We start from the raw sequence: 22,801 nt of genomic DNA, 5'->3' as shown, positions 1-22,801 counted from the left end.
TCTGACCATGTCCCTCCCCTTCTTAAAACTCTGCCAGGGCTTCCCGCTTGTTCTGGGAAAGAGAGCAATGTTCTTATCAAGGCCAACCAAGCCCTGTGCCATTGGACCCCTCCAATTTCCAGCCTCTTCTTCCTCCCCTCTGCCACCAACCAACCAATCAGCAGTCTTTTTCCAGTTTCTTGAGCAAGCCTGGAGCACATCGGCCTCCCTGTCTCTCCCTCTCTCTGTTCCTCAACAGCTCTCTCTCTCCCTGCAATGCCATCCCCCAGCACCACCTGGTTTCATCCGCCCCTACAGGTCGCAGCCTCCACCTGCATCCACAGGATGGTTTTCTTGCACAGCCCTTTCCTACCTAAAGGCCAGATTGGTTCCTTTGTCACACACCCCCATATGCCGCTGAAAGTCTCCTATTTAAAATACCCTCATAAACCGCTAGTTTGATGTCTATTCTCTACTTAGCTGGGAGTGCCCACTATGCCCCCAAATCTAGCCCCGTGCCAGGTGAGGAATGAGAGAGTAAAGGGTGGGCTAGAGTGACTGGGGTCAGTCGGGAAAGCGAGGGCTAAGGAGACAGAGCACACCTTGGATCGGAAAAGATTTGCCTTTCTGGGTGTTTGCTGAAATAAGACTTAAAACAATGGCCAGCCTTTGAGGCTGGAGGTGAACTGGAAGGGCATGTCCTGGCTCTGTGGAACTACAGTCCCTTTGCACGCCGAAGCCTCAGTCCAGGAAAGGGACAGCTGTCTGGGGTTCCAGGTGGTGTCTGTTCTTTGGGGGAAAGTGAATGTGCAACATAGGTAACATGAAATAAATGGGGTAGCGAGGGTTCGCCCACCACCCGTGTGCCGCAGCCTTTGCTAAAGAAGAGACTTGGCTTACAGGATCAGCTTCTGACTCTTCAGCTTGTGCAGAAAAATGGAAAGGAGCTAAGAGGCTGAGCTGATCTAGATAACAACGAGCCGGATCCCGGCGAGAAGGGCCGAGAAGGGGCGCCTATGGAGGCTGAGTTAGGGAGAGCGGGAGGCGGTGTGGAGATGCTCGAGAGAGAGGTGTCCAGGAGCCGCTGCTACTTGGGAGAGAGGGACGAAGAAAGTGGTTTGTGATGAAGCCTGGCTGTGCATTAATAATGTAACACCCCGCTGGTGATATCGACAATGCGCAGGGTGAGGGCTTGGGTCACTTTTAGTTCTTTTGTGTTTTGCTGGACTGTTGTTTCTTTGGAAGTGAGTAGCTGGGCAATGAATGTGGCATTGGGGCTTTCTTGGGGGCATGTATTTAATGAGGGGCCTTGTGATGGGGACAGGCTGGCCCCTCCTTTTTGTTGGCCCCCGTCTTAGCCTTGTTCCAAGCTCAGTCACAGGGGATTGTCATGTCTGTCGGTGAGAGGAGGGGGTGGGAGGCTCTGGTTGTCCCTCTTCTCCACAGGGGAGGTGGGAGAGACTCTTCAGTACCCAAGTGAGCACCCCAGTGCCTTAGCTTTGCCTTGTGACAGCTGCCAAAGGGATCTTTGCACAGATGGACTGGGCATTTGGGCTGGCAAGGGAGGGATGTCTGCAGAAGTGAAACCAATTTCCTGGAAAAAGTAAGTAGGAAAAAAGGTCTCTACAGACCACTCCCCCCTCCCCCCATCTCCTGTAAAAAGGAAGGCAGGCCTCCGACCGCCAGACACTGGGGTTGGAATGGCTAATGAAGTGCTTTAGGTTCTCATACATTTGATGTTCGGTGTCCCTGACAATAATGAAGACAACAGAGTGCCTCACCGTTACTGTTCCAAGTATAAAAAGCAGGACAGGGTTTCTCAGGCACCAAGCTACTTCTCAAGTTGCATTCCTGAGTTTTGCTGCTGAACATGCTTGAATGCCCAGGGAACTGGGGCTGAGCTGGCTCTCCCCACGGCCTCTCCTAGCACGGGCCTGAGACCAGGGGGCAGCCAGCCTGAAAGAGAACGTGTGAAGAAATTCTCCAACAGGCCGTTCCTTATTTATTAGATTCCAGATACATGGGACCAGGACTGGAGAATCCTCGGAGGATGCATTTACATGGGGGTCTCTGGGAGACACATACAGAGGAGGAAATCCGTACAGGTGGGTGATGCAATGAGGGGCTGCCATTTTTAAAAATATATACATTTAAGAAGCCATCCCAGCCACATTATCATTATTAGAAAATAAAACAATCTTTCCACATAGTGCTTTTCTTTGGTGCTGTTCCATGGGCAGGGCCCCCTGTCTTCCTGCTACAGGTGGGCCACCACACCCCCAGGCTGCCCCCCACTCCTGCCCTGGCACTTCTCCCATCTGCACAGGGGAGGGGAGCGGCTGGAGGGGAGGGTGGCCCCTGACACAGGGGTGCGTGCAGATTCCAGCTCCTCTAAGCCCTTGTCGTGGCCTTCCACCCCGCACCCCACTCTGGTTTTGACAGCCTCCTCCTGGGCTCTTCCGTTGTGCCCTGGGAGGTAGTCGAGTTTTCCTGTGTGCAAAACCTGGGTGCCTCTTTCAAGGTTCAAGTGTGGCAAAACCAGTCTGGAAGGTTTAGCACGGGTGGGGACACGGGGACCAAACAAAACCCAGCCACAACCACCTTCTCCATGGTTGGATTTGTACACTTTATTTCTTGGTTCATTTCAGTGACCTGCACCATGAGGATACAACTGACACGGGCTATTTCTGCTTTACAGATTTTCCAGGAACAGCAGATTTGGGGGTAAAACTTGAGTTCTGTACTGTTTATTTGGGGGGGGGAGGGGCAGGGTGTCCTAACCTCTCCTCACTTCACCATCCCCCCACTAAGCCAGGGCCACCCTCCTCCCAGGGAGGGCCCAGAGCTGGAGGGGCTTCCAACCAAGGAGTGGGCCCCTACACAGGCTCTCTGAAGATCTGTGGCTCCATCTCTGTGCTCCAGGACCTCTCCCACAGAGCGCAGTTCCCATTGTTACCCATACACTTCCTGTTGCTCTAAGAGCTTTTTTAAGAGTAAAAGCATCAGCAGCATCCACCTCATTGGCACCAAGCCCTCAGGCCCTCCGCGCCTGCTGCTAGAAAGGGACTCTGATGCCAGGTGCAGTGAGGCAAAGCTGCCCTGTGTACAGAACACCCACCCGCTCCAGGCCAGTTGTTGCACCGGTAGCCAGAGAGGCTTTTCTTGGAAAAGATGGACTGCAAATGCCAGTGGACACAAGCCCTGCCATGCGGCCCTCATGCTTGCGCAGAAGTGACACTGCACCGAGTGGGGCAGCCGGGTATGAGACGCCACCCTCTGCCCCACCGCCTGCAGCACACAGCCCAGGGAGAGGCAGGCCCCAGGTTCTCTCGCCGAGAGCTCTCCAGTTCAGACCCCGGGCACGGCCACTCAAGGTTAGGTTGGATTTGGGCTTTGCCCCAGTTCCTTGATGCTGAGGAGGTGCCCTCCCAGACCAGGGACAATGGGGACCCACACAGAGCTACGGATGCAGCATCCTGGATCGATTGTAATTCCAGTGCTGACTGTCAAGTGACTGTGGCCTTGGTTTCCCCGCAGCCAAAGGGGAGTGGAGGGGGGGCACACATCACTGGGGCCCTTGATGTTTCCTGTGTGAGGACATCAGCCAGCCCTCCTGCCTGGAGAGCTGGTGTCTGTCTGGAGAGACAGGGAGGCAGAGCCAGCAACAGCCCCCGGCCCTGGAAAGCCCAGGAGGCAGTGGAAAAGGGCCCCTGGCCTTCTAGTGTCCTAGTGAGGGGTGGCAGGGATCTGCCTGCCTCTCCAGGTGATGGGAGGTTGGGTTAGAAAGGGTGTGCATATGTCCCAGGTGAAAAATGTCCCAGGTGGGGTGGCTCTGATGCTTGCTTTAGAAGGTGGCTGCTGGGAAGGGCCTCTTCCATCCTTGGGAGAGCCTCCAAGGTGCCCTCAGCCACCTGTGCGCACCATGCGGGGAGGGGGTGTCCAGGTGTCCACTGCCCGTGGAAGCAGGATGGGTCACGGAGGTCGGTGGCCTCCACTGAGCTCCCTGTCTTCAGGTTTCCCCTGTCTGCTTATCTCTGCTTCTGGGCTTTTCTGTGCTCAGCAAAGATTGGTTTGGGCCTCTCCCCACTCTGCCCAGATCCTCCTGGCCTGGAATCCGAGTGCCCAGGTGCCCTGGGTGGGGCCAGGGCCCTCCACATCCTCCACCTCCCACAGAACACCTGCTCTGGACCTGCCCTGAAGGTTGACAGAGGGAGGGGAAAGCAAGGAGAAAGGGGGGCTCTGGGCAGCTCTTCGGTGAGCCAGCATAATTCCAGCTACAGTCCCTGGCCATCATGGCTAGCAGAAGCACAGTCCGAGTGAGCTCTCGGGGGGGGCAGGAAGTAGCAGGGGGTCTCCTGGGGGTATAGAGGAGGAGGAGGACAGGCAGGTGGGGGGCACTGAGCTCTGGGGTGTCCATGAAAATGTGCGAGTTCTTGCAGCTACTGTCCTGAAGGTGAGTCCCCCCAGGAGCTGGGTGTGTGCGGAGCTGAGGGAAAGTGTGGAAGGAGGGGCTCCGCTGGACTGTTGAAGGCGTAGGGCCTCTTGAGGGACCACGGGAACCATATAGTAGGCAGGGCTTCTGGGAGGGAGTACCTGCCCTCTGAGAAGGAGCGCCACCAGGTGGTATCCAACCTGAGTGTGCCTGAGTTCTGGGCCCTAGCACTGCCCACCAGGCCAGGGGTGGGGGTGGGGCCAGGAACTGTTCAAGCTGCCTCTTGGTGGTCCGGTGGGGAGAGGGGGCCCTTCCTCGGTGGTCTCCAGTGTCAGGGAAGTCAGCCCTGGCCCAGGTGTCAGCACTGCCCATGGAGAAGGAAAAACATACCAAAGAAAAAGCCAGTTTCAGATGAGCCCACACCCCGCCCCCAACCCCTTTCCCCTGCCCCACAGCACCCAGGACTCTGCACACAGCCGGGAAGCAGGAAGCCCCTTCTTCTGGGACTGCCCAAGGCCATGACACAGGGCTGGAAGGGCGAGGCTGGTGGCTGTGGAGGTCTCTGCATTGGGCCGTCCATTTGTCTGTCCACAGGTGGGAGTCTGCCTGTGTCCTAGGCCGTCAGACCTTGGCCTCCAGCATCTCCAGGAAGAGTTTGTGCATGGGCACTTTGCCCTGCAGTTTGATGCTGTAGAAGTGCTGTACGGCCTTGGCGGCCGTCTGCCTCAGCAGGGGCAGCGTCAGCAGCAGCTGGCCCGTCCTCCGCGGCTCCGCGTGGCGCTGGCTCAGCTCGTAGTCCTGCAGTGCCTCGTGCAGCAGGTCCTGCAGCTTTTGGACCGCCTCCAGGTCTTCGATGTACATGGAATCTGTGAGCACAAGGGGGAGCATCAGTGGCTCTGGGCGGAGATCGCTGCCATGGGGCTGGGGGCCGCCAAGGGTCCCTGGGCTCCGCTTTGGAGCTGTCCAAGTCCTCACTTTAGAGAGGGAAACCAAGGCTCAGAGGGGCTGGGCCGCCAGTCTGAGGTTGCAGAGGCTAATGACAAAGCTAGGGGTTGGACCCAGGGAGTAAGAGATCTCTGCCTGTGGAGGACAGTTCTTGAGAAACCGCCAAAGACAGAAGTGGAAACTGGAGGGCTCGAACATGAGCAGGCCTGTAAGTGCCCTGCAGGCACTGGGTGGACTGGTGCAGGTGGCATCCTGCATCCCTCACTTGCTATTAGACAAGTTATTTAACGTCCCTGTGCTCCATTTTCCCCATTTGTGAAATGAGATAATAGCCATACCTACCTCAAGAGTTTAAATGAATTAATATAGATCAAGGGCTCAAAACAGTACAAAGTAAGTGCCCAGCTAGTGGTATCACCACCACCATAACCACCACCACCACCACCACCACCACCACCACTACCATCATCACCATCATCACCCACCACCACCACCATCATCACCCACCACCACCACCATCATCATCACCACCATCACCATCATGACCACCATCATCACCATCATCATCACCACTACCACCATCACAACGACCACCACCACCACCACCACCACCGTCACCACCACCACCACCACCGCCATCATCACCACCACCACCGCCGCCATCATGACCATCATCACTCACCACCATCATCACCACCACCACCAACATGGCCATCTCCATCATCATCAGCAGCAGCATCATCACTGCTATTGCCACTGCTGCCAGGCACCAGCTCAAGCCTTCACTGCAATCACTAACCCCACAAAATGCTGGCTAGAGAGTACAGTCACAGACACAGAGGCAAGCTCTGCATTTGGGTGCCCCGTGGTGGGGAACACAGGCAGTACTGAGACAGCATGGCTGGGCACATGGGGCACGGTGAGGAAGGTAGCTGTTGGCAGGGACCCTGGTGATCTAAAATCCTGGGGAGGGCTTTGGACTCAGGCCATGAATTGGGGGTTCAAATGAAATTTATCAAAATCTCAGCAGGGCAGGAGACGCTGACAGCTGGGTTATAGTTAGGTCTGAGCTGAAGCAAAGGGAATCTCCTGGAACCCACTCCCTGGCCTCAGGGAAGATAACCAGCTCTCTTCTGACACTCCCTAAGGTTCCTGAGCGGCCACCCTGGACTGCAGCACCCAGCACCTGCCAAAGGTGGGAGAGGGAGGGTGCATGTGAATCAAATCAGCTTGAAGCTCTGAGTGTGTCTCCAAGGAAGGCTGGGCAAGTCTCCTGAATCACTCAAAAGAGCAGAGCAGTTGGGTGGGTTTAGACACCAGACTGCCAAGGGCAGCTGCACCAATAACCATCCCCTGACCTCCTGGGTCTCCGGGGTGACCTGGGTCTACAGGTGGGCAGCCTGTGCCTTCAAGAGCCCTGCCTCTTTCTCTTGGTTAGGATCGCAGTCGGACGAGGTAGATAAGACTCTGGAGTCTCAGCTGCCGAGTGCCTTTGGCCACGTTACTTGGGCTCTCTGAGACTGCCTCCGGTCTTTGAAGTGGAGCAAACAAGAGTGCACACGTCAGAGTGGTGGTGAGGGTTGAATGAAATAGCACGGTACCAGGCAGTAAGTAGGCACATAATGAGCGTTATCATTACCGTCGTTGAGAGGATTCCCACTGGGGGCGAGAGCCCTTGCAGGGCTGGGACGTTACTGCCCCCAGACCCAGGACCCCTCCCCGTGTTTCGGCTCCTGGTTGCCGGGTAGCGAGGACTCCTTCTTTGCCAGTTGCAGGGGAGCCTGGCTCCATTCCTACTCTCCCAACTGTTCCTGGAGTGTGAATTTAAGATGTGTGGGTGCCTGTAAGGCAGGGGCCTGGCCACCCAGACTCCCTGCCTCCTACCAGCTTCCTCTCCCCAGCCCCCACCCTCCCCAAGGAGGCTGAAATTGGCAGCTGCTTTCGACCAAAAATGAAATAAAATAACATTGCAAGACTAATTTCTTTGCAATCCATCAGTGCGTCTGTATCGATGGCATTGATAAACTGTTAATTACAAAATCAATGGCTATGATTTTTTTTTTCTGCTGTCAGGGAGCCTTGGAGAGGGACAAGGGGTGAAACTCGGCCAGTAGACTCCCCAGGGGGCAGGCTTTAGGGCCACGGCCTGTCTCTGATGCACTTCACCCTTCTGCCTATTGTCAGCCCCCTGAACCGCATCTGAGTGGGCCTGTCCTGTCCGCTCAACCTCAGCAGTGGTACTCACAGTAGCTGTTGGGGCTGCCACCAGGACCATGGCAATGAGCCCCTGGCCCCTAACACACTCTGTCTGCCTGGGTGACTTTCCTACCTTACTGCTGGGGACAGGTCACTACCCCAGCCCCGCCCAATCTTTCACGGTTCCCTATACTGACCCTGTTACAAGCCAATCCCTCTACCGCCTGGGAGCCTCTCTGACCCCACACTGCTTTTCTAGCCTGACCCCCAAACAGGCCTGTCCTTTCCCTGCTTCTGCCTGCAGCCGGCTGCTCCACTATGCAGCCCGGGCCTTGAGCATCACAAACTCCTTCTCCGCCCTGAGCTGCTTGAACCTGCACATGAGAGGCAGGACGGCTTGGAAGATGCCACTGGGGCAAAAGTCCAGGCTCCTGGAACTTAGCTCACACGACCAAGCGTGTTTTTTAGGCAAAGCCTGATGCTAGTAGAAGGTCCTGATGGGCTCATGTCACCAAACCACCGTCAGTCCCCAGGTGGTGTGTGCGCCTATCCGTGAGTGTATGTGTATATTAGTACATGTGTACATGTGTGAGCATCTGCATGTGTGCATGCTTATCTGTATGTCTGTACGTGTCCGTATGTGCTGAGACCAAGGCAAGAGCAGCTGGCCGGGCTGAAGAGCCATCTGAAAGGTGTTGAGGGGTGAGATGAAGGGGACAGTGGAGTGGCTTCCCTTCCTTCACTCTCTCCTCCCAGGGGGGTCTGGTGTGAAGAGGTCAGGGGAACGCAGAATCGAGCACGGGCCCCCCAAGGCTGCCAGCCTTGCTGTCTCACCTGGCCACCCAGGGTCCTCTGCTTTCACTGGGTCCCCTTTCCTCCCATGCCCCTCCAAACTCCCAGCCCCCTGCAATGCCGCTTCAGGTGCTGCCCTGTGAGGAGGCGAGTGGAGGGGATTGCGAGGACGGTGCAGCTGCTCTGTGTGGTGCGGTACGACGCAGCACCATCATCACGTATTTGTCAAAACTTCTAGCCGCATACACCATACACCGCACAGAGTAAAAGCCCTGATGGCAACTATGGACTTTTGTTAATAACAATGTATCAATACTGGCTCCTTAATTGTAGCAAATTATCACACGATGCAAGACGTTCATCATAAGGGAAGCTGCACAGGGGTAGAGCAGTATATGGAGCTCTATACACCATCTGCATATTCCCTCCATCTCAAACTGCACTAAAGGCCCCAACAGCGTGAGCATCCTCCAGCAAAACATGCACTGCGCTGTGGGCCGCTCAGGGTGTAAATAAATCATCTCTATAGAAGCGTGCGGCATGTTAGTTATTATTTTGCAGTAGTTCACTACTAAATGCTTCCCCAGAAGTGGGGGCTGAGACAGGGGTTGGGGCCATGGAGTTTGTGGAGGGCATGCTTTCAGGAGAACGGAAGAGAGGTGGATGGGGACGGGCAAGGGTGGGGGCCTGCAAGGTAAGGATGCAGCCTTGCCTTCTAGCTGACCCCTCCCTGCCAGGAATTCTGCCCTTTGTTCCCCTATGTGGGTTCACCATGGGCTGAAGGTGCCAGGGGTGAGTGGGGCAGACAACCCTCCTGGCCAGGCAGGTGAGGGAGGTCTCTGGTGAAGGGGGCAACTGTGAGCTGTTAGCCACAAAACTTAGCAGCTGGCCCAGGAAGGGGGGTCTGATGGGCATCAGCAGCATCTCTGCATGCTCTATGAAGCCCTTTGTTACAGGGACCAACCAACCTGGTGAGCCAGGGACTGAGGTTTCCTGGGATATGGGACTTTCAGGAAAAGTATAGTAGTATCAAGCAAACCAGCTGGCTGCTCTATTTGTACTGCCTCCATCTGGGAGCCAGCTTTCCCTCTTCTGGGCGCTGGTAACACTTTGTTTCCTCTGATACTAATAATAAAGATAACAACGAACATTTATGGAACATTTCCTCTAGGCCGGGCACTGGCTAAGCACTTTATGTTCCATTGATCATTTGATACAAAAGCGCTCGGAGGAGGTACTGGGATATCCCCATGTCACACAGAAGGACAGAGCTATGGAAGATGGCCGCATTGTCCAAGGTCACACTGCTCCCACTTGGGTCGAGCTGACTCAGACTTGAACAGTTAGGTCAATGTGCTGTCTTGCAGCAGAACCACACGTGTGCATGCTGACAGTCCTTGGGACAGGGACTGTGCCGGTCTTGCCCTTCTGCATCCCGGCAGGGAACCCTACATCCCGCGGACGCCAAGTGCAGACACAGATTAGATCTAAGCTCATTCCCCTGCGCGGGCCCCTCTCCCAGAAGCTGCTGGGAGCTGAAGAAATGGAGTGAGGCCTCCTTTCGAACACCAGACTCTAAACAACTCAGTGGGGAAGGTGTTCTGTCTCGGGCCCAGGCAATTTGGTTGTGAGATTCAAGGACTGGGCATAAACTCAGGGTGATTTTCAAGCACAGGACCTTGGTTTGACTCCTCGCTCTGTGTGGCCCTGGACAATTTGCTTCACCCTTCTAAGCCTCAGTTTCCACATCTGTAACATGGGTTTAAAATGATAAGAACTTTGCTCCTAGCATAGCTGTGAGAACAAAATAAGTTCATAGCTAAATTTATTTAACAGGGTGAGTACTTACTGTGGCCAGGAATGTTGTCAGCACAATATAATTATATAGGAATAAATCCCTTCCACAGTCTTGTGGGGTAGGGAACTGTTTATTGTTTCCATTTAATGGAAAGATGAAGAAACTGAGGCACAGAGTGAAGCAACCTGCCCGAGGGAAAGAAACAGGATTTGACTCTCAGGAACCCGGCTCTGAAATCTGGGTCCTTAACCTGTGGGCCAGTCTGGAGATCAAGGGCCCAGCAGGGCACCCTGCAGGTCGGGGCTTAGGAAATGCTCAGCCCATGCTGGCCTTCATCACTGTCCTTTTAACCCCAGACACCCCCCTTGTGCAATCTTTGGTGACAAGAAGCCCCGGCATCCTCACACCGTCCCACTAACAGGCTGAGAAGACATCTCAAAGACCTGCCCACGGGTCCCAAGCCCGCCATTACCTGAGTTGGCCAGGGCCAGGGCCTTGAGTGTCACAAACTCCTCCTTCTCCACCTTGAGCTTCTTGTACCTGCGCACCAGCTGCAGGATGGCCCGGTAGAGCTCCAGAAGCCCCGTGAGGCGCGAGTGCTCCTCGTCCATGATGTAGTCCTCCGCATACACCAGCTTGTCGTCGTAGGGCAGCGAGCGGTACACGATGCCCAGGATGAGGATCTCCATCCAGGCGCTCTGCAGCAGGCTCATCTGGTCCCCCAGAGAGAGGTTCGAGAAGCCTGTGGGAAGAGCGGGCGAGGAGGGCAGCCAGGGCCAAGTGGTGGGCCAGGGCCCCCTGGGGCTGGCTGGAGGGCAGGATGAGGGTGGGGGTGTCCAGGCACCTCTGGAACCTGTCCCGCCCCCTGTACCTTCGGGATTCATCGTCCTTCCCTTGGAGAATGAGTCAGATGTGGATTTCATGGGAAAGACATAACGAAAGCTCAGTCAATGTTGACACTTGTTATTAGCATTATTACTGTTAGTTCTCTGGTGTTTTTCAAAGTTCTGGAGAGGCTGTTTGACTTGTTATTATCATTATTACTGTTCTCTGGTATTTTTCGAAGGTCTGGAGAAGCTGTGTGATTAGTTAAATGCATTTGTAATGTAAGGGGTTATTGAATTCATAGTAGAATTACGAGGTGGCAGACCAGGGTCCCCTCCAGTCTGGGGAGTGTCCAGGCTCCCCTCTCTGCTCAAGCCAGGGAAGGATTTGGTGTTTTAGAGTGATGCTCGATCCTCGGTGCAGAATCTCAGCTGTGCAGAGATGCAGGGCCCAACCAGGAGTGAGGACTCAGCTGTTTCTGGCAGTGACCTCCTGTGGCCACAGCCTGGGGCTACAAAATGCTCAGAAGACCCCAGGGTCAGGGGGCACTTTGTCACCGGGCCACCTGTCCTCCCTGGGGTCAGACCCCTGCTGCCCGGACCATTACTCTCCATTTAACGATGACCCAGCAGTCCTGCATCCCATGAGCCTGGACTCATGGGAGGCCCCCTCCCTGCAGGCAAGGAGGCTGACTCCGGGAGTGAAAGAAGGCTGGGCATAGGGATGGCTCCAGAATTGTAACACTGTCTTGGGCAGTGCGTTCTAAAGGTGGCCAGGCTTGCATCCCGACTGCCCTTGTACTAGCTGTGGGCAGACCTTGGGAAAGTGCACAGCTTCTCCAAACCTCAGCTTCCTCATCTGTGAAAAGGCTGTAACTGGGGCCATTATTACAGTAGCTTCAGAGCGTCGCTGTGCGGTCTGAATGAGCCAGTGGTGATAGAACATGCAACCCAGTTACGGAGCTCTTACTGTTATTGTTATCGACGAGATGAGAGTCTACATCTGCAAAAGGAGAACGATATATCGGAACTGCGTTCTGTGCAAAGTCAATACATCTCGATATACAAGAAAGAGGGAGATAGGAAGAAAGGAGGGAGGGAGCGAGAGAGAGATGGAGGGAGAAAACTGCTTTTCAAACAGCTGGTCACTAAACACAGGTGGCGACGTCAGTGCTTGGTTCCGGCTCTGACCATGCCAGATACGCTGAAAGCAGGAAAAGTATCCACAAAGCCATTTGCACCCTGTGTCACAGCAATGAGAATTTGGGGACGTCCTGAAAGAAGGAATTATGTAGGACTCATCTCTCATTGCCGACCGTGACCGTAACCCTGCCTGGGTGCAGTGGGCGCTGTAAGGACGGAGACAGGGGGAGTGGAAGCACTGAGCGCCGATCCCACACACGGCTGGTGCTCAGCCAACCCGAGCCAGACTGTGGTGACAGTTGTAGTGGTCACTACGGTTACTGACGTTGTTAGCATGTTATTGGTATGGCTCCCTTCTCCGCTTGGGACTGGAGGTCTGGGGCGGTCCCGAGCTTCTGGACTGGCCCATCGCTCTGGGCTTCCTTGGAGATAGACCCTATCCCATGCTTGTCTGCTGTCCTTTATCTCTAAAAACCGCTGTCCCTCCCTGTCTTCCAACAGGTTTGTGAGTGTCTGTCTATAGGGGCCCCTCCTGGGGCTAGAGCCCCCTCTCCTTGGCAGGCTGCCCTTTCCCTGTCCATCCAATCACCACTGTTCCTGAGCCCAGTCTGCACAGCCTGGGCCTTGGACAGACACCTAGCTGCTGGCATCTGGGGGGTGGGGGGGACGGACGAAACAGCTGGATCAATGACACAGACAACAGGGGCAAGCCTGATGCACCTTCTCAGGGGACAGGCTGTGGCACAGAGGGTCAGGTGTGCGTGTGCTGTCCAGATCCCAGGGTGGGAGGCCATGTGTGGCTGCCCATGGTGGTGGGGAGAGCCGGGAGGTAATAAGAGATAGATAGAAATGGACATCCAATTTCCCTTATCGGGCTTCTGAGCACGAGAGGCCTTGGGCGACATTAATTAACAGATACCAATCAGCCAGCCCGTGCGGGGGTGTGTGTGTGTGTGTGTGTGTGTGTGTGTAGGGGAGTGTGGGATGGCACTGGGGGTGGGGGTCTGAAAGCAGACAGAATGGGGGGAAAGATGTCCGGGGTGGATGGGGGAAATTAGCAGACAGCTGAAATGGAGTGGCAGAGAGGGAGGGTGAGGTAAGAGCCAGGCTTCTGCAAACAGAGGAGAAAAGGCCCTGTGAGGCTAACCACACAGGTGCAGTGCCTGGAAGAAGGTGAATAGCGTGCTTTGGCCCCTCCATTCATTCAACAACCATTTACTACTAAGTGCCAGGCCCTGGGCAAGGCACTGGGGACAGGTGAGCTCAAACCAGAATTGAGGCCTGCCTTCAAGAGCCCACAGGCGAGAGGGAAAGGCACACGTGGTACCATGTGTGGCTGTGAAGTTACAACCTGAGGAAGGTGGAGGGCTCTGAGAAGACACAGTGGGGGTATGTGGCCCAAAGGAGAGTCTGGGGAGGCTTTGCAGAGGAGAAGACTTTGGGGCTGAGCTCTGAAGGGTGACGAGGCGCCTCTGACAGCACACGCCTTGGTGTCTGAGTCCTCCCTGTGCGCTGAGCTCCCCATCCCCTGAGCTCCCCGTCCCCTTCCTGCCCCCACTGCCGAGTCCCCATCCTGGTGCAAAGGAGGTGCCCCACAGACATTCAGGTCACAGAGGAGAGAACGGACAAATGCCACCAGGCCTCAACTCCCAGGTGATGAGAAAATGTGTCAAAAGAACTTGTTTAGTCCCTCCTGGTCCTTTAGATAAGACCGTGGATTTAGCTGCCTTTGGGTCAGAGACGGGCCTGCCCTCTGGGGGGAGGGGCAGGGCTGGTGAGGGGAGGGAGGGAGATGGCTCCTTGAAGAGCTTTGTGCCACCACCGGGGGATATACCCCTGAGGTCTGTATCCAGGCCTCCCTGCCAGGCTGGTCTGAGTAGCAGATCCAGCCTCTGCCTTCTCTCTTCCTCCTGGAGCATCTTCCAGAGGAGCTGGAAATAGCTTTGAAAATCCAAATGCACACTGCAAAGTGCTGGACAGCACACATAGGCGGCTCTCATTGGTGCGCGGAAGGGGGAAATGTCTGACCTTTTCCAATGTTTGACACAAGAAACACTAGGAGGAAAAATGAGAACTAAAAACTTACCTCTGGGAGGAAGAAGGGGGAGGGGATAGGGTGGGAGACGAGACTTCTATGTATATACATTTTTGTCTATTTTTGGCTTTTGAACCTGTCCGTGTTTAAGATATCCAAAGAAAATTAAATTAGGCCCAAAATGAAAGTTATGCTCCCTTTAACCCAGCAATTCCACAGCTGAGAATTTCTCCTAGAAAGAAAAGTATGCTTAAATACACAAAGATAAATGTGCAAAGGTGTGTGTTGGATCCGTTTGAAATGGCCCAAAGCAGGAAACCAAAATGTAACTAATGTAATGCATGCCATTGTTATACAAATATGATTGTTAGTTAAATGAATGGCACGTTAGAGGCCACTGGAAAGAAAGAGGTAGAATCCTTCTCTCCACATCCTCTCCAACATTTGTTTGTGGATTTGTTTATGTTGGCCATTCTGACTGGTGTGAGATGATACCTCATTGTGGTTTTAATTTGCATCTCTCTGATGGCTAGTGATGCTGAGCATCTTTTCATATGTCTCTGGGCCCTCTGTATGTCTTCCTTGGAGAAGTGTCTGTTCAAGTCTTTTGCCCAAATATAACCAGAGTCATTGAAGTTAAGAACAATCTAACAATAGCCAGGACGGGGGTGGGGGGTGGGGGCGGGGACAGTGGGTAGAGGGGATTACAGGAACTACTATAAAGGACACATGGACAAAACCAAGGGGGAGGGTGGAGAGGGGGGAGGGAGGTGGGTTCAGCTGGGGTGGGGTGGAGGGACGGAGAGAAAAGGCATACAACTGTAATTGAATAACAATAAAAAAAAATTAAAAATAAATAAATAAAAAATAAATAAATTAATTAATTAATTTAAAAAAAAAAAAAGAAAAGAAAGAGGTAGAATCAATGTGGATGCGAAAGGTCCTTGGGAGCACAGGGGAGGGGCAGGAGTGAAGGGCACAGAGGCCAGAGCCCTCTGCCTGTTAAGAGTCCCAGCTCTGTCCACCACTGGCCGCCCAGCTCTCAGTGCCACAGTTTCTTCGCCAGTGAATGAGGAATAGGAGCAGCACTGGCCTCATAGGGTTGTTTGAATTGAATGGGCTAAGGTGTGGAACACTGAGAACACTGCTTGGCACATGGGAAGTGCTACTATGGTGTATAATTTAATGAAAGACGCAGGGCAGTGTCATAGTGTGATCCACGGAGGGGACGGGGACGCGCACGCACACACGCATGTGCACCATGGTTGTGCGTGTCCAGGAAACTCCCAGAGGGATGGATGCACAAGGAGGATGAGAGGTTTGGAACTTGTAACTTCCACCCCTCTGTCACATCCAACAACTTTACTGGAAGCTCACGTTTCTTCTCTTATTAAAACCAAACAAAGGGGCTGAGCCATTCCTCCCTGCCCTTCAGCAAAGCGCCCTTCGCTTCTCTTTTGTTCTGGGGTCTTCTCCTTCTCCATCAAGTAATTAGCAACTCTGGGACCAAGGGGGCTTCTGGGACAGGCTGGGTGTGGCCTGTGTCCCCTGGAGTGCAGCGCTGTCCCTGTCCCTGTGCCTGGCTGAGCCCCCACGGCACCGGCCCCTTCAGGTGCTGCACAAGCTGGCTGCCCCCTGGGCCTCTCTCCCCAGGTCTCCCACCCTGAGCTCTGCTGCTTCCAGAAAGTTGCTTTATCTGCCCAGACTGGTCTAATACCATTCAGGCTCTTCCCCAGCTCCCCCTCCCCCAGTGATTTGACAGCCCAAGCTCCTAGAGTTTAAAAAAAAAAAAAAGAGCACATAATTTGTGGCAAGTGGAGTTCATAATCTGTTAATTTATTATCGTTTCTGTCGACCTGGAGGGCCATTAGCAGAGGTAATAAAGGGAGATGTAATTATAGGATCTGAGGCCACTCCAGACACAGCTGCTGTCACTCGGCAGCCCATAATTCACCGGCCGCTGGCATCCTTCTCTCTCCCATGTGAGCCAGCTGGTGGCTACCTGGGAGCAGGGCCACCTAGGACCCCTGTGTGAGGAAGCCTCTGGGGTTCCCCTGCAGAGGCCATGCACCTGTTGGCCGGAGCAGGCAGGGGCGCCGGCGACCCCCCATGGGCCAGCCAGAGAATGCGCTCCTGGCTGGGACAGCCTCGAGACCACCCGGGTTGCGGATGACGGGCTGATAATATCTGGAGGCTGCAATTCATCAAGTGACACCCACTGTCTACGAAAGGCCGAGCGCTCTTGGTCTAACCTCTCACTCGCCGGAAACAAGAGGTGGACAATCTAAACACGTGGGTTTGTTCTCTGGGCAGCCCAACACTTGGGAAACCAACACCTGGGCGAGCGGGACTTCCGACTGACGGAAACAAAAGAGTGGCTGATATTCTGAGCAAACCCCAATCAGGCCCAATTCCCCACAGGACCCACCCCGTGTGTTCAACACTGTGGGTAAAGGGAGCAGAGTGCGGAGAGTGAGTTTGTGCTGAAATGGTCCTTCCTCTGGCTGAGTGGGCTGCTCGGTGCCTGCACGAATACTCCAGCTTCTGTGTGTGTGTGAAAGCGTGTATTCACGGCATCTACTGCCCTTCCGGACTTTCCTCCATGGCCGCTGCCCTTCAACCCTGAAGGCCCAGCTCAGGTTCTGCTCTCTCCCTTGGCCGCCCATGGCATCGCTCCTGCCTCTAAACCCGCCCAGGCCTCCTCTTGCTGTGTGCTGAGTGTCTGTCTCATGGATGAGAGACAGAGGGACATGGTGGGGGGTAGAACTGAAACAGTTATCACCTGTTGACTCAGGATAATGGATACACACAAGTGCATTATACTCGTTGACCTTACCTTTGTTTAAAATTTTCTATGACCAAGTTTTTTTTTAAATTATCCATCTTATTCCCAAATGGGATGCTTGGGAGAGAAATCAATCTAATTCTTTGTATCAGCCACAACTAGCAAGAGATCTTACATACAGTTAATGCTCAGTAAAAGCATGCAGAGGCAACTATGAAGCCCCCTCTGTGTGCTGGGTTCTGGACTAGAGGTTAGAGGATACTGAGGCCTGAGATGGGCTTTCCTTTGCTGAAGGACAGAGGCTTGGGCTCCCCTTCAAAGCTCTATTCTTGAGCAGTCATAAGGAGCCAGTCGTTCTGTCTGTCCAGGAATCAAGACAGACAGGAACCAACACAAGTCCCAGGGTGGGACCCAGGCGTGCATCCTTCCTACTCAACCTGCTGTCTTTCTTGCACTCTCTTTCCTTCTAGGGGCTGGTGAGCGGGCCTTCGGGTGAGTTCTCCATCTAGTCTGAGAGGGGATTAAGTCGATTAGTTTAAATATATCAGGCCCTTGATGTGTCATCGCCCTTAATAGGAGGTTTACAGGCAGTGGCAGGAGACTCTATTAATTAATTTTACCTTAAACATTAGAAGGTCAGGCCCAAATAATTCAGCATGTACATTTATGCAAAATAGGCAAATTAGCATTTGAGGCAGACAAGTGAGCTCCTATGTTTACTTTGTTTTTAAATAGAAAAGGATTCGGCTTTGGACAAGGAGACATGGTGATGCGAAAGGAGGCGTTTACCACTGTCGGCAACAGTGACAATGGTCACATGGTCCCTGCCACGGGCGGGGCCTGGGCTAAGTGTGCCACCTCCTCCCTGCACCCTGGTGAGGGGGCTCTATTCTGAGTCCCATTTCACAAGAGAGGACACCGAAGCTCAGAGAAATGAAACGTCTTGTAATACCAGGAAGGACAGCTGGGATCAGACTCAGGGCTGCCTGAATCCAGGGCCTGTGTCCCCAGGAGCCATTCTGCTCTGCCCGATGCCCTCTGGGTTGGAGCTGGGAAGTCAGGATGGGAGAAGGGATGGGCGGCAAGGGAGACAGTGCCTCCTGGGTCTACTCTATCCTCTGGAAGGTGTGGCAGGGGTGGGGTGGTAGAAGGGGAAAGCAGTGACCTGGGGAGACCACCAGGAGCCACTCCTGAGCCATTGCTTGGATACAGCATCTGCTAACCCCAAAGAAGAGCGTGCGATGAGGGCGGGGTGCAGGGGAGCTGTGCCCGATTTGGCCCTGGGTTAGTGGAGCAATCTGGGCTGAGGTGTCTTAAGCAGCGGCCTGACCCCACACCTGTGCTGAACCAGCACGGGACAGATTCAAAAACCACTGAGTGTGTAATCCCAAGAGGCTGAGCTCCTTAGTAAGGGCTCTGCAGCCCAGATCCCCTGGAGCCCAACCCTGTGTTGACATGCCTTGGGGCCACTAGGAATTCCCCAATGTGGGAATTCTAGGCACCCCACCAGCTAAGCCACACCAGCACCACCTCTGACCATGCAGGCTCCCTCTACAAGCCTGTCAGTGGGAAGGCTCCTCCCTGTAAGCCGTGCACACGTGCTACCTAAGGGCTTTCTCCTCACCGTGGGTCTTAGCATTTAAGTCTAGGACACCTTCGCTACGCTCATAGTATGCTATGCTCATGTTCGGAGCTCGTGACAAACACACACACACAACAAAAAATGACCTACAGACAAGAAGACAAAGTGCCCCGTGCCACATAGCTAGCAAGAACCCAAACCACAGTCAATCATTGCCAGAGGGTTACAGGATGTCTCCACCACGCTACAAGCCAAGTTTGTTAGAACCTTACAGGAATAAACTGCACAGACTTTAGAAAGGTCCCCAACATGTATGGGATATAAAATATGTGGGTATCAGTGCCTATGAAAACAGAATAAAAAATCAGCTCCCACCATTTATCCAGAACGAGAAAAGCAAAGAGAGGGTTGGGGGTCGCACACAATGAAGAAAAGTCCTATCATCTGAAACATGTTTACTACACCCACTTTGCATGCCACAAATGACTGTAAAATCACAGAATCCACATAAGGAGACAGGCCTCCCCTAGAGATCGGGCACATGGCAACAGTGAGCACACAGCTGATATTAGCATGTGCCTACTGCTCACACGCATGCCCACATTTCACCCTCGTGGTGCAGCCCACCAGAAGTGTGTGGGCCTGCCCAGGGTTACGCAGCTAGCAAGTTGCAAGTTGAGTCCCGATCTGATTCCCAAACCATGTTCTTGATTGTTCTACCCCACCTGCCTCTCACAGGGAGCTAGAGGGCCAATCCACCTTCTGCGTTACTTTCCAGTGTATTTCCAACAAGGTCGACAAGAAAAACTCTACTTCTAGGTCTTCAAGGATTCAAAGAACATGCTGTTTGAATAGCACGTATTGCAGATGCAGTCATGACCCCTTAGAAGGATAACCAGTTCTGAAGGCCCCAGCAGTTGAGGAACATTACCAGACCTTCCAAACACCAGCTCACCTCCAACCCCACACGGAGAGAAAAGGAAACCAGAGGGAAACAGGCTTGCCAAGAGTTTACAGGGTTCCTGAGCTCCAGGCTCCCCAACATCAGAACCACAGCTGGCCACGGGGACAGCGGCTGGGAGTCCCTGGCTACGCTTTCTCCCTGGTCCTGTGCGACTCACCTGGGATGTGCTTGGCCCAGCCGATGATGACCACGAGCTCTCTGTCTGCCAGGTCACAGAGTGTGGCCAGGGACTTGATGTCACCCTCAGGCATGCCGGCAGGAGGCATGGCATACAGCTTGTCCGGTTCAGCCACCAGCAGGTAGGAGACAATCTTGGTCACTGCAAAGACCAAAGTGGGAAAGTAAAAGCCTGGAAAGAGGGAGGGGCTGGGGCGGAGGCTGGGTGGGTCAGGAAGCAAAGTCAGGTACAGAGGAACCCAGGAAGGTCAAACCTAGCTGTCATCTTCCCTCCCTGGTGAATTCTCCCAAGAGGAACCTGCTTTGAGTGGGTGGCTAGAGGGGCATATTCCAGGTGCTGGGGCCCAGGCCCTCTTAGGACTGTGCTTCCTTTGGAACCACATACTGGGGTGTCCCATATGGAAAGGTAGCATTCTGAAGTACCTGACCACAATGCCGGGCACTGATGCCACCTTGCCAGGATCCACATCATCCTATAACCCAGCACTGGAAAGATGGCATTTCCCCAAGGGGCACCAGCCGTTCCAATACAGGTGCCGGCAACAGGGGCATGGACTGCCCTGGCACTCACATGGCTTTTTAGCAGGAGGGGAAATCTGTAAGCTCAGGTATGGGCTGCTCTCCGAGTCCAGCCGTCGCTTGTATTTCTGGCGGCCTCCACGCACCCGGTCAAGGCGCACACCTGTTGGGGAGGAAAGGGAAAAGGTCTCAAGAATTGTTCAGCATCACCAGGGATTTTAGCACTGACCTTGGGATTTCAGCACTGGCTGAGTCTTTCTGGGCCACATCCAGATGGCCTTTTGCAGCTGCCCCATGGCTGGCCTCAGGCCAGGTGGTTGGACATTCCTAAAATAATTGTCTACAGTAATGGTCCATCCCAGTTGCCCTGGGCCTGGTCCTGCCTCTCTGGATTCAGCATCCTCCTGAAATCCATCCCAAGCAACCTTCAGCTCCTGAGTCTTTCTGTCTCTAAAAGGGAAGGGGCAACAAAAGCACCCCTCCACGTGCTGGGGAAAGGAGACGTGTTATTTCAGATCTGCTGTGAATCTACCAGGGAGGGCTGAGTCAGCTGGCCAAGAGAGGAAAGGAACACCTGCCACTGGCAGGTGCCTCAAAAGCCTTAAAACAAGGATTTCCAAACCTTTCACCTAAGAATCACCTGGGTAGGTGCTCATTACAAATGTCAGTTCCTGGATCCTACCCTCTGAGATTCGGATAGAGATCTAGAGTCGGTCAACTACACAAAGTCCCCACAGGATGGGGATGCAGGGGGCCCTGGCCACACCTGGAAAATCAATGCCTAGAAGTATCTCAGCAGCAGGTGCAAAAGCAGTGTGGCCACTCCACACCGACACCCATTTCCAGGAGCGAAAGCTAATGCTAATGGCCCTAAAGGAACTTTCAGGTGGAAGTGCCCATCCACCTGCTTCCAGGTAAGGGCTCCACCCACAGCCTCCTCCCCAAGGGCAAGGAGGAGGCTATGAGCACACCAAGCCCAGTAGACCACCCAGGGGACTTGTCTTTTGGGGGGCCAGTCACTGCTCAGCATTTTCATTTGCAGCCTCCTTCCCACCCTGCTTTCTATTTAAAGGTAACTCTCCTATTGTGGGTCATCCTGCTGGAGGGCCTGGCCTACCCCACACTATGGGTATCAAAGTGGTCCAGGTCCTCCTTCTCTCCACCCTCTGGAGATGGAACATGGACTGGTGACACAGGCAGAGCCAAGTGGCTTTGAATCAGAATCAAATGGCACAAAGACAGAGGGAGGGTGAAGACAGGTGAGGGCAGCAGTGGTGGCCTCAGGAGCAGGGGAGCAGGCAGCCCTGGGTCAGACTCTCCTGGTTACTGTATCTCCTGCGCCTGGGCTGTCTGGGCCTCCCCCAGTCCTCCTCTGGCTTCCGAGGGTGGTCCCCGGGCCTCCTCAGATAGATAGGCTTCCAATGAACGCCCCTCTTGCTTCAAGGGTCAGAGTGGGTTGCAAGTGAATACCTCGGTAGTGGGTTCTCCAGGAGCAACCCTGAGACAAGGACGCGAGGCAGGCAGTTGATTTGGAGGGGGCCGTCTCAGGAAGATAGGCTGTGATAAGTGTGCTCCTGAACAGGCTACTGCTGTTGGGCAACTGGGGACCCTAGGACACAGTGCAGACCAGGCCTCACCTACCCTGACGCAGATGAGGGCCATGGGGCATTTGGCCACCTCTCCCGCAGTCACTGGCACTTCCTGGGTCCTGGCTGAGCTGGCTCTGGAGGCCAGAGAAAGCCCAGGCAGAGCTGCAGTCACAAGGTGGCAGGTCGGCAGGTCAGCACGCCAGAAGGATCTGAGTAGATGTGGGTGGGGCACCGAGGGCTGCCTGCCTTCTCAAAGCGTGGTCCAGGGCCAGCAGCATCAGCATGGTCCAGGAGATTGTTAGAAATGCAAAAACCTCAGGCCTGGCCCCCGAGGAATCAGAGTCAGCACTTTAACAATGTGATACACGTGCACGGGAGAGTTTGAGAAGTGCTGCCCTCCAGCATCCTAGCAGATGCGGCTGTCAATCAACTTCCATTACTCCCTGGGAACTTGAAGGGGACAGCTGAATCCTATCTGGCACAAATCCTAAACACATGAGCTGGTACAGCTTCAGCTCACATTTGCCCCCTCACCCCTCCCAGCCTTTCAGAGAGGTCACAAGGAGCAAGTACACAAACGCAGGTAGCATGAATCCTCCCTTGAAGGTTTTTGGGGAAAAGTTCAATTTGGCAGAGTTTTCCTGTACCCGTCCTGTGTCACAGCCACGAAGCAGCTCCCGCCGCCCCCGTGCCCAAGGGAAGCCAGCCCTCCACCAAGCTCTGCTTCCCCTTGGAGAGCTGGTGAGACCAAGAGCGGAAATGCCAACCTTCACTCATGAGGGACGTGAAGACCCCATTTCTGGAGCACCTACTATGTGACAGGGTCTGCCATGGAGTCCAGAAGGAGGCCCTTCCCCACTTCACTGACTTTCTCTCCTGGAAGGGCCAACTCATGAGCTCTCCCGTCCCACCCAGCCTGCCTGGCCCAGGCAGCTGTCAACAAGCGTGGAAACTTCTCAACAAAAAGTAAAAAGAGGCACTTATCCCTTAGCCAGACAAGGCGATGGGTAGTTGCCACATCTTGTTGCTGCCTCCATCTGG

General features: G+C 54.2%; 1 protein-coding gene across 3 annotated transcripts in view; it reads right to left on the bottom strand.

Annotated features, from left to right (window-relative positions):
* Window positions 1–2,725: 2,725 nt before the first annotated feature.
* ESRRB (estrogen related receptor beta) overlaps window positions 2,726–22,801 on the bottom strand; it is a 159,794-nt gene continuing 139,718 nt past the window's right edge. For all 3 annotated transcript variants that reach the window (XM_045202035.3, XM_053928985.2, XM_024568219.4), the window contains exons 4-7: window positions 20,224–20,334; window positions 19,633–19,794; window positions 10,615–10,884; window positions 2,726–5,277 (exon numbers count right to left, since the gene is read on the bottom strand). In XM_045202035.3, coding sequence (XP_045057970.1) covers window positions 5,033–5,277; window positions 10,615–10,884; window positions 19,633–19,794; window positions 20,224–20,334 — 788 coding nt within the window. In that variant the 3' untranslated portion in view covers window positions 2,726–5,032. The remainder of the gene's footprint in view (window positions 5,278–10,614; window positions 10,885–19,632; window positions 19,795–20,223; window positions 20,335–22,801) is intronic.

Source organism: Desmodus rotundus, chromosome 7, assembly GCF_022682495.2.
Source record: "Desmodus rotundus isolate HL8 chromosome 7, HLdesRot8A.1, whole genome shotgun sequence".
Taxonomy (NCBI): domain Eukaryota; kingdom Metazoa; phylum Chordata; class Mammalia; order Chiroptera; family Phyllostomidae; genus Desmodus; species Desmodus rotundus.
This window is presented reverse-complemented; position numbering and strand designations above follow the sequence as displayed.